The following is a 12380-nucleotide window of genomic DNA, read 5'->3' as shown; positions in this document are numbered from 1 at the left end:
AGCATAAATTTTGGTCGGAAACAGCCAGCACAGATGAGCAAGTTTCTCATAACCACCAAGAATAGAGAAAGCTGGTGCTATGATCCTATCCATAAGGAACCTAGATAAGGAACTAGATAAGGAACTAGCGTAGTTTCCGCAAAATTCTCTCTTAACATGAACCACGATAAACCTGTTTCTCCTTGTTCAGATATTCTCTCAGATTCACCATTCTATGAAGCCTCCTTGTCAATTGCCCCTTCTCTCCTGTTTCCCACTTCTGCAATTTTCACACTGAAAAAGATAAATAATGATGGTAAAAACAATTCTGATGGTGGCTTAAGGAACATTCTTAAAGGGTTAGAAAAGCCAGAAATGGAAAAATTCAAAGAAATGCAAAAGGGGCTAACTCATTTTCATATATCCTGCCAAGGATATATTAAAATAATATTTCTTCATTTTCCAAAAATGAAAAAGTAAAAGAAGAAGAGAAAAACAAAACGTTTCCAGCTTTTTAAAAAGAATCTGAGGGTCAGAGAAATACAGCCTTATGGTTCACCTGTCACCCTTGTCACCGCAGGCAAAGCAAGCTGAGAACACCGAGAAATGAAACTCGATTGCAAAGAATGACACACATAAAACTAGATAAACAGAGAGGAATGATAATAACACATACCTTGTCTTTGTGTAACCCTTTCTTGGTTTACGAAGCATTTTCACATATATTATCTCATATGTTATCTCACTGGATTCTAAGAAAAACCTTATCAAGTAGGCATAACAATGATTAATAATCTCACTTTACATATGAGAGCATAGATATCCACAGACCTTAAGAGACTGCGTGGGTCTCCCCCCTCCTCAGTATTGACGGAGCTGGGACCAGAGCCACACATTGGGCTCCGGGGCTCTGCTGGTTTTCATTGTGCACCTGCGTGTACCTGACAAGCAGACGGAGGCGGAGACAACTGAGCGCTAATAATTAAATACTAATCTTTACCCCTCCAAAACACGTATATGAATATGTAAACATTCAGTTTTTTATTAACCTTATTATTATAAGGACAGGTATTATGTAAGAAATAGCAAAGAACTGATAAGATATATAGAAAATAAGTTAAAAGCACAAAAGCTTTTGGGTTTGACCTTAAGTTAGTTATTTAGACTAGAAACGGGGGAAATAAAGCACGTAATATACAGATCTTTAAAAAAAAAACATCTGGATCACTGTGTGCTATTCAGAAACAGCTGAACAGGAAAGGAAGGACAAAACAATGTTACAGAAACTGGAAGCTAACTCTTGTGAGAAAGTCGTCTAAATTTATATTGCAAAGAACATGACTCAAAGAGACATAATCACAGTCTATAAGTATCCTCCAAGCAACAATATGCGTGGTAAATAAAGTGAATTATGCATAACCTTAGGTCTAGGTCATTTTTCTTTGTCCAGTTGTCAAGGAAGACAATGCCTTATACCTGAGCTGGTGTTGTCCTCAGAAATTAAAACAGCCAAGGAGACCTTAAGGCAGAGGCTACTGGAGATATCCAGGTTTAGGGTAAGAAGTAGAAGAACCACAGGGAATGGCCTTTCATGGTTCTCCACATTAAGAATTAGACAGATTATGGAAGAAAGTATGGTGGTTCCTCAAAAAACTGAAAATAGAACTACCTTATGACCCAGCAATCCCTCTACTGGGTATATACCCCAAAAACTCAGAAACATTGATACGTAAAAACACATGCAGCCCCATGTTCATTGCAGCATTGTTCACAGTGGCCAGGACATGGAAACAACCAAAAAGCCCATCAATAGATGACTGGATAAAGAAGATGTGGCACATATACACTATGGAATACTACTCAGCCATAAGAAATGATGACATCGGATCATTTACAGCAAAATGGTGGGATCTTGATAACATGATACGAAGTGAAATAAGTAAATCAGAAAAAACCAGGAACTGCATTATTCCATATGTAGGTGGGACATAAAAGTGAAACTAAGAGATATTGATAAGAGTGTGGTGGTTACGGGGGGAGGGGGGGAAAGGGAGCGGGAAAGGGGGAGGGGGAGGGGCACAAAGAAAACTAGATAGAAGGTGACAGAGGACAATCTGACTTTGGGTGATGGGTATGCAACATAAGTGAATGACAAGATAACCTGGACTTGTTATCTTTGAATATATGTATCCTGATTTATTGATGTCACCCCATTAAAAAAATAAAATTATTTAAAAAAATAAAATAAAATAAAATGACGCGGCATCTAAAAAAAAAAAAAAAAGAATTAGACAGGAGGTCCTGGATGGTGGGCTCAGTGGATAGAGTTGGTCAGCCTGACATATGGAAGTCCTAGGTTTTATCCCCCATCAAGGCACACATCAGAAAAGACCATCTGCTTCTTCCCTCTTCCCTCCCCCTTCTCTCTCTCTTCTTCTCCTGCAGCCAGTGGCTTGATCAGTTCCAGCATGGCCCTCAGCAATAAGGATAGCTAGGTTGATCAAGTGTTAGCCTCAGGCACTAAAAATAGCTCAATTGATTCTAGCATTGGCCCTAGATGGGGTTGCCAGGTGGATACTAGGCACATGTGGGAGTCTGTCACACTATTTACTTTCTTCTCACTTAAAAAAAAAAAAAGAACTAGATTGGATTAGTCACAGCACTCAACAACATATTTTTATTTCTTTCTTACCTTTGAAATGACAAACCTTTGAAAAGGAATAATAAAGAATAGAATCAAATCCAAAAAAGCTTTTGGTTATTGAACTACATGATTGAAAGAAAAATGGAACATGAACAATCTAGTATGCTATTAAGCGCTCTGCTTTGATGTCATGAGACAGCATGGATTCAGGAGATGAATTTCAGAAAAAGCGTACAGGTTTGCAAAGTCAAAGAAACTGGATCAGGGTTCCCATCTCAAACCTGTCACAGACCCTGCTGTGCTACAGTTTTCTCATGGTCATAAGGTGATCGTGTTTGTCTTACCTTGTCAATCACATTCTAGATACCATAGCAATTTCAAAACCACTGAGAACTTCACACATGCAAGTTATTATTAGTAGTATGACTTTCCTAGATGTTATGTTTCAAAAAATACCATTTTCTACATATCTTTCGTCCACATAATAGTTTTCTCCATGTTGACATTTGCAACGTTTTCTGATTAAGTCTCCTGAACTCCTTACGCCACCAGTTGTTTCAGAAGACCTATCGGGTCTCAGCACTTGGGGAAGCCTAAATTGTTTGAATTGCAGCAGAAATGACCCTGGGCAGGCCCCTGCAGTGTCCAATAGCAGACTGACATTTAAAATATCAGGAGCTTTCCAAACACAGCATGTTCAATTCATCCACAGACGGATCCAAATCTCAGCAATGCTTTTCCGTTGTCTTCTCAAAGACAAATTTTCTAGCATGGTAGGGAAGTTCTCTACATTTTGTTTGACTTGTTTTCATTTATTATGCAGGGAGAGGGGCGTAGATCATTTGGCAACCAGATAGTTCATCTTAAATGGGCAATGGTTCCTTGTTGACATAAAAACAAAGACCCTGAGCTGTGCCTCCTTGGTATCTTATGTAAATAAGATGCTCAAACCACAATTTGCTGCATTGCTTGAATCTTACACCACCAAAGAGGTGTCACATATTCACTAAAGGCTACTTTCAATGGCCAAGGAATGTCAGCTACGAACTGGTCTCTGAATTGAGACACGGCAAGGATGGAGAGTATCAAGCTCAGAAATAGAAGTATTTTCTAAGGGAATCTTCAGGTTCGATTTTAAGCTCATAGCAATGGTAGCCTAGCGCTTCCCAGATGGTCTTTTCTTTCCCAGAGGGTAGCCCAGCAGCACCTCAATAGAAACCGGGTCTTTGTGACAATATCATCCCCAAGAAAGGACAGGCTTCGCTTACTACACAGTTAAACCTAATAGATTTTGATAAAAATGCCTATACAATGAAGGTAGAAGGTCCTATCATGTCCCGTTTTACACCTACATGCATGCATTCGTGCACACACAGTATGTTAAAAGTATATGGAATTTTTTCCATTACGACCGTAAAGTTTATGAAAAATACAAATCAGGATTCAGGTGTTGTCTGTGCCAACTCCCTGTGAGAAGAAATTAGTAGAGCCTCAGCTTCTACTGAATGCTTGCCTGAGTTGGAATTTGCCAGACCTGCAATATTAACATAGAATTATGGAAATTGGAAACAAAAGGCTGGAGTCTCCTGGGAATGATAGGCTCAAGATGAACTCAACTGGAAAATTTGGCTAACTGAAAGTGACATCTTTTGTGCTGGAATTTTTCTATCTGAAAGCTTTAGAAAGGCTGTAATTACTTCGCGTTTCCAATTCAGCCCTTTCAAAACACAGCATTTTCTTTTCTTCATCACTCTGCACCTTCTCTCCGTGAGAATTTGGGCACTTGCCAAGCTCTGAAGTGGCAAATGCATATTGGTTTTATACGCATATACATTTCCAGGGACTGGTAAACAGCACAACTTTTGCATCCTCTATGCCAAGAAAAACAAAGGAATATTTGTACATCAAACCCCTTGTGCTGTGCACAGGCTCAAAGTACCTGAGCTTGGCTAAATAAGCCACCTGATGAGAAACAGCTGATAAAGCCCATTGAATAATTTCTTTGCACTTAGTACTTTTTCTGCACTGTGAATCCAAGGAATGCAAGAATTTAGACTTACCTTGTGGCTTTTGGGTCCCAAATCACAAGGTCAGCATCTGATCCTACAGCTATTCTTCCTTTTCTTGGATAGAGATTAAAGATTTTAGCTGCATTTGTGCTGGTCACTGCCACAAATCGGTTTTCATCCATTTTACCACTATGCTGTAAAACCATTCAAGGAAGAACATGCATTTGTTCTAATGATCAGGATTTTAAAATCTCCTATCAGTCAATGTATAAGACTTGTATCTCATAGAACCAAATAGAATTGCATCTGTTTTCTTATATTACGGAGCTGAATGCATCTCATAATGATAATGATGGGGATGATGGGGTAACATATGGAAACCCAAAGATAATGTTTCAAAAATACATCAGCTTAAAAAAAAATACATCCACTATTTTTTTCATCCTTCCCAGAATCATACAGACAATAGCTAAATGTTCGCAATGATATTTCCATTCTTGTTTGAAGCTTACCTCCATCACCTACTACATTTATAATCTGGCTTATTTATTGCAGGCCCAAGATAGATCAGTGACCATGCAGACATCAGATAAAATATTATATAGTTAAGGTACGACTGACCTTTAAATCAGGTGACAACACATTTTGAAAGGGAACGAATCAGCTCAAGAGTTTCAATTTTGTCTAATTAACTTGACATGAACCAACAATCACGGACAGTCTATCACACAAGATTTATAAATGGACAGATGTGGGAGGGCTGTAAGCCCTCATTATCATTAATAGAGAGGTTATCTCTATACATATTTATACAGTAAAAGCATCTTTAAGGTTCATTTTATTATCAAAGGGTCCCTGTCTCTAAAAAAAAATTGTCCTAAAAGTAATATTTCCTTAAGTAAATCATCTTAATGTTTTAGCAACATAACATTGTTTCTTGTATATTATTAAGTAGTATTCAGACTTTGCGTGGGGTCTGGGGGGTATGATGCAGGGTGTAGAGGGTGTTATATTGAGTTGGGACACTTGAAACCATGTCAACACAATAAATTTTAAAAAATATTCAATCACTTTAAAGCCATTTATACATTTGGAAAATGTAATAAATTATGAAAACCTGCTGTGATGAAGATCTCATTGTAATAATACAAGTTCAAAGAGACCAGCTGGACTGTTATCAAGAAAATCTAAGAGAAGAGAGAGAAGAAAGGTCATCTGAGAGGGATAGATGTTGGGCAGAGGACAAGGAGGGCGAAGAGGACGATTGTTAGATGATAGCGTTATAGAGATGTTTTAAAGATTATTATCTGTATATTAAATACTCAAATATCATTCTATAAGTCCTGGAGAAAATTAAAGGGTTTTAGAGAGGAAAGAGCGTGAACAGACCTTCAGTTCTAAAAGGTGACTCTGGTACCGGAGTATAGAACAGACTGCAGCAAGCAAGACTGGAGACAAGGACACCAGCTGCAGAGGCTACTGCAATGGTCCATACAACAGATGGGCCTCAAACTAGAGTGGTAGACGTGAGATGGAAATAAGAAGGCATTTTAGAAATAAAATTGACAAGATCTAGTAAGTAATTAGAGTTAGAAGTGAGTAGTATTTGTAGGGGTTTCTGAAGAATGAGACACGACTGACGTGTCGGCTAAGGGAGGGCTCCCAGGAGATGGTGACAATGGCACGATAACAAGGACCTCGGGTCTCACCAGGCAGGCGTTCCCTAATGACCTTTACAACGACACATGTCAGCTGGCTAGGCAGGTTAACACGTGACATTTAGCTATCTGATTCTTCTCCATCTTCAGGGATAAAATTTTAAATCATGGGAACTTAAAACATCTTTTTTTTAGACTTTTATTTATTATTTATGAGCCCTCATGCAGATATTTTTAAAACATGACATCCAAGCATTCTTTAAAAAAAGACATCTATGAAGATTTCATGAAAAGGAGGTATAAACATAATAAAAGTCTTTCAGTATTTTTATTAATTTCAAGGGTTTATATCGGCGACACATGAAGAGCTAGAATTCAAGACCATGAGAAGTCAAGTAGAAGGGCTACACCATTTCAAAGACCTCAAAAATCTACACTGGCATCCAATTTAAATTTATCTCCTCATGTGTGCAAAGTGATGCAATGCATCCTCTAAACTAAACCAATGCTGAGAAGAAAATTATGTCTTACTATTATCCTGGAGCATGGGACGGTGGTGGTGATGGTGTAGCATCCCCAGTATCCATCATAGTAAAAATAACCAAAAAAGTTTCTCTATGCAGGTGTATGACACATTAGCCCTAAAACAGACTGGATCCTGGTCAGAGAATTAGGCACAACAGGGTGGATCTTGTGCAACTCACCACGCCTTTTTCCCATATTACTGACATCCGGTCCTCAACACCATTCACCCCATTGGGAATCTTAGTAAAATCATCCTTCCCCAGAGCCTTCTGGCAGGTGTTGAAAGTGCAGTTGTCAGTCCCTGTTGTGGTTAGATCGCCACTGTAAAAGAAAAACACACCAGTGTGACGCAGGTGAGTAGATAAAAAATAGGTCAGGAAGAAACTACCATAATCTTCCTTAATCTCCTGACTCCCTTCTCAAATAAGTGCCAGAAAACTGCAGTGGAAAATGAGTAGCTTTTTGAAGGACACATTTCTCCCACTCTCATCCCTATTCTAGGGAGCACTTTTGGAGAACATTCTTACAAGAGGCACAGTGATACGTTCCAGGCTCTATTCCATTACTTACGGATTACAAGCATGTCCAACGCTCAGTTTCTCATTTAGAAATTGATAATTATATGTACTTGGTGACAATTATTACAGGATCATTGGCAATAATGCAAGGAAAAATTCCTTAGGAGTAGAGTACTGCGCAAAGATGCACCCCGGTGAGCCTCTGGCCAAAATGGGAATGTTGTGATGAGCAGAGAGGTGACGTTGGCTGAGAATGTTGATGTCACCAGTGACAGGAATCCTGCTTTGACTTCTGAATAATCTTGGGGATGTAGAAGGTGGAAGGAGGCTGAAAGGAAAGGGCATGTGAACCCTTGTAAAGTCTGTTGTGAAAAGCTTTGTTAACTTGGATCTGAGAATCTGTAAATGGGGAGCACCAGGATGGCCAGGAATGGTATAACTCTCAAAAAAAAAATTAATAGTGTCCCAGGAATTACTGTCTCTGAAAACAGTTTGGATGGCTTTTCATGGGGATGACCTACTCAAGGGTGGGATTTTGTCTTTATACCCCCACCGTGGTTCTGCCCTCAACTATAACCTATTATACCTACACAACAGGCACATCTGGTTCCCAGCTTTTATCAGTGTAGAAAAGAATTCAAGAACATTCTGAATTATGAAATAAAGCATAATGAAGAGACTTGGCCCTAGGCAACAAAAGATAGAAAGACAAGGGAAAAATCAGGAGAGTAAAATTTCAATAAAAATGATCTGATTTCTCTGTATCCAGGAGAGATTTTGACACTATATTGTAACATAATTAAGCCAATGCTTTTGGGTCTCCCAATGAGAGACAGTCCCCAGAGCCTGTCAGATCAAGCAGAACAGAATACTGGGAAGCCAATGGAAAGTCCAGCTGGTAAGAAAAGACCTCCTACACTGAAACTTGAGATTGGTAAAACACCTTATTTTGGCAAAGCACTTCACAATTATCTGCTAAATGGTTACTTAGCCAGTAGGTTCATGAGGTAGTCAGGAGTTGAAGGATCCGGTCTCAAGGGTGGTCCCATAACATGGTGGGCCGCATGGTGCCATTCTTTATGCCACTGGTGAGTGCCATCTGTGCCCAGACTTGCTGCTATGGGTTCTCCATACACCACCTTCCCTAGAAAGTTAAAGGAAGTATTCATTACCTTAATTTGTTCTTAAAAGAAACGTCTGACAAACCCCTAAAGATTAGTCTTAATAAAGGATACTATGAATCCTAAACCTTCAATGAGCAGCAATTAAGAAGGAAAACTACTTTTTATTGAGCATTTTCTGTGTTCTAGTCAATGTGTGTTGCATGTTATGAGAGATGATTGAACCCACTCACTGATATCAGACATGGCCACATGGTTTACTTTGGCCAATTAATTATGAATGGAAGTGACATGTGCTGCTTCCAAGCAGGTGTTGTTAAAACCACAATAAGTTTTGCCATTCCCATCTTCCCTCTGTCATGAGACCAGCAGAGGCTGCTCCTTGAGTAGTGTCTCAGACTGTAGAGAATGGGAAACAGAGGCAGAGCCAACCCACAATGGACATGAGTATGAATGAGAATTGAATCTATGTAGTTGTAAGCCAATAATATTTTAGATTCGTTTATTACTGCAGTGTAACTAACCTAGCAAAAGCTGGCTGATACATGTGCCATTCGAATGGCATTGTCTCAAATTCCTAATCTGGCAAATGCTAGTATTATCTTTATTAAAATAAGAGGATAGAGCTTATGGGGTTAAATAACTTCTCTGCAGGTACATTACATGCACTTGATATAGATGGAGTGCCCGAGGTCAGATGGAGGCCAGGCATTTAGACTCCAGTGGTCCTAACTTCTATACTATACTACCCTGATGACAACTATCTTATGGTTATATGGAGTTCAACCTGAGTGTATTTCTGTTCCAAATAGATTGATAATCTTTAGATACCCTTAAGAAAAAACAAACAAAACTTCCTCTAAAAACATATTGAATAAAAGAACACTCAGATAAAATTGTAGCCAGAAATGCATATTTAAAAAATCATGCAAATGAGGCCATCAAAAGGACACAGTGTTAGAAAAGTTAATAGTGCAAGCGAATTTGAATTTAAAATCAGAATCCCATCTCTGATTTGTCAGAATAACAGATTCCCTGGCATGCACCTGATCATAGATCCAAGCAGTCCCAAAGGAGCGTGCACAGTAAAGGGATATTGGCATACCAGATTAGTTCCCTCTAGTTAATCAGATGTCAGGTCTTAGTTAAAATCCTGATATATAACTGAAATTAACTGGTTTCCTTAGGGAGTACTGACGGCAGAGGGCCACCAGCTGCCTGAGTCATATTAAATTAGAATGCAGCACCCTACTCTCTCCCAGACCATTTCTCCCTCACACCAGCACTGTCCTCCACTAGCCTAGGACTTTGAAAAAGCAGGAAAGCAAGGCTTACTGAAGCCTAACAACTTATGCTTCTTAAGTAACCAAATATCAGAGTGTGGTCAATAAAAGTTATCCCCTAAGGACTCAGCCACAGCTAAGATCCTTTGCTTTCACGATACACACACAGTAGGTGAATCCCATCCCCTCCCGTCTGTTACTGTCCTAGTCCCAGAAAAGGAGAAACACCATTCGTATCTCTTTCGAGTGTATGACACAAGCAATCTTTTTTTTTTTTTGTATCTTTCTGAAGCTGGAAACGGGGAGAAACAGTCAGACAGACTCCCGCATGCGCCCGACCGGGATCCACCGGGCTCACCCACCAGGGGCGACGCTCTGCCCACCAGGAGGCGATGCTCTGCCCCTCCGGGGCGTCGCTCTGCCGAGACCAGAGCCACTCTAGCGCCTGGGGCAGAGGCCAAGGAGCCATCCCCAGCGCCCGGGCCATCTTTGCTCCAATGGAGCCTTGGCTGCGGGAGGGGAAGAGAGAGACAGAGAGGAAGGAGGGGGCGGGGTGGAGAAGCAAAATGGGCGCTTCTCCTATGTGCCCCGGCCGGAAATCGAACCCGGGTCCCCCGCACGCCAGGCCGATGCTCTACCGCTGAGCCAACCGGCCAGGGCCAGCAATCATTTTTAATATAAACTAAGAGGTAATGTGTTATTTGCTGGAGAGATAACAAGATAGGCACAATATTTTATTGGCAGGTACAAAGAGTCCTTTCTATTCCAAGAGAACTTTTTACAGATGCTTGGACAAGGAGAAACTTGGAGACTTGATCAGCAATCATTTAACAAGTTGCCAACTCAGGAGTTTCCCTGGTGATTTATCAGAGAGGAAAGATCCTTATCACCCGTCCTGTTCAATCATTTGGCCCACCAAGGTGATATTGGAATACTGTTCCAGCAGTTCTACAATTTTAATAGTGCTCAGGAAAAATGAAAAGTATCGGTGTCTACCACGAGTCTGCCCAGATGGTTTTGAAACCAGGTAACAAGTAATTTCCTGGGAAGGGCTTAGTCCTTTTAAAATGTGACAGCCACATTTTGGTATACACAACAAGCGCTTTGTTAGCTGAGTTATTTTCAGCTATTTCTCTATTCAGCATCTATAAATATCAAAAAATTGAAAAAATGAAAGAATAAAAATCCCCAATTGCTCTTCCCTGATGTCACAATGGTTCTACACATTTTTCAAAGGACTTAATAGCAGGCAAGAAGTAAAAAGGAGAAAGAAAACAAGGGTTCTGGATAATACTTAACTTGGAGACCCAAACTAGACAATTCAGCATAATTGTGGGTTCTGTTAGATTTGGGCTAAAAATATCATTATAAAGATAGCTAATATATGTAGAGATTGTAGTTTGCAAACATAGTTTGAAAGTCATATATGACATTTGACCTTCATGGCAACCCTCATGCTGGTTTAACAATAAACTGATGCCCAAATGAAACTGACTAAATTGCCCAAGACACTGGGGTGGTAAACAGAATCCAGAATTAGAACCCTAGTATTTTGCTAGTGTATCACGCATATGTACCACGTTACTTGGAAAAGGGTCATTTTTCATTTCTTAGTAAAGAACATGTATTTTGGTTTTATTTTCTTTTTTCTCTTTTTTATTAAATTTATTGGAGTGACATTGGTTAATAAAACTATACAAGTTCCAAGAGTACAACTCAATCATACATCATCTGCATACTGCCTCACGTCCTTACTGCCCAAATTCAAGTCTCTTCTCCGCCACAATGCCCCCCACCCCCGCTTAGCCCCTTTCCACTTCCTCCCACTCCCCACTCTTTCTCTCTGGCCATCACCATTCTCTGTATCTGGTTGTCTTTTTAAAATCTCTTCACCCTTTTCTCCCAGCCCCCCAACTCTCCTCTCCTTTGACAGCTGTCAGTCTGTTCTCTCCATCTATGAGTCAGTTTCTATTTCGTTTGTTAGTTTATTTTGTTTATTAGATTCCACATATAAATGAAATCATATGGTTCTTGTCTTTCTCTGACTGGCTTACTTCACTGAGCATAATGCTCTCTAGGTCCATATATGCTGTTACAAAGGGTAAGATTTCCCTTTTTATGGTCAGGTAATATCTCATTGTGTAAAATATACCACAGCTTTTTTATCCACTCCTTTACTGATGGGTACTTGGGCTGCTTCCAAATCTTAGTTATTGTAAATAACCCTAGGAGCACGTATTTTTAAATGTTTAAGCCAACCACGAGCTATCTGTGGATGTAGCTGAGCAATTTTCCAATTTCACTTACTGGTTTCGCTTACTACTCTTAGCAGGTCGGTAATGAGAAGCGCTGTATCTGTCCTTGTCTGCTACCTCCTGATTACACTGGAAACCAGATGGCTTCAACGACTCTTGGGAGATAGTACATCTTCACATTTAATCTCCTCCCACTATCTCAGCAAGTTCGCGTTATGTTGTATCCTGTCTAGCCATACACTTCTCTCCTTCTCTCTCCATCCTTTGGCTGTAAACCAGAAAAGACTCTGCGCTTACGATGCTATCTTCCACTTACAAGAATTTTGCCCTGTAAGAGAGTCTAAAGATTTTCAAATAATGAAACACGTTGAAATGATCTAAACTCCCT

The 12380-nt window shown here is 39.8% G+C and overlaps 1 protein-coding gene across 1 annotated transcript in view; it reads right to left on the bottom strand.

Moving 5' to 3' along the window:
* The window catches only part of DPYS (dihydropyrimidinase), a 95826-nt gene that overhangs the window by 41936 nt on the left and 41510 nt on the right, over positions 1-12380 (bottom strand). The window contains exons 5-7 of the mRNA XM_066265840.1: positions 8321-8477; positions 6995-7136; positions 4684-4826 (exon numbers count right to left, since the gene is read on the bottom strand). Of these exons, the coding sequence (XP_066121937.1) occupies positions 4684-4826; positions 6995-7136; positions 8321-8477 (442 nt within the window). The remainder of the gene's footprint in view (positions 1-4683; positions 4827-6994; positions 7137-8320; positions 8478-12380) is intronic.

The sequence above is a fragment of the Saccopteryx bilineata genome, chromosome 3, assembly GCF_036850765.1.
Source record: "Saccopteryx bilineata isolate mSacBil1 chromosome 3, mSacBil1_pri_phased_curated, whole genome shotgun sequence".
Lineage (NCBI taxonomy): Eukaryota > Metazoa > Chordata > Mammalia > Chiroptera > Emballonuridae > Saccopteryx > Saccopteryx bilineata.
This window is presented reverse-complemented; position numbering and strand designations above follow the sequence as displayed.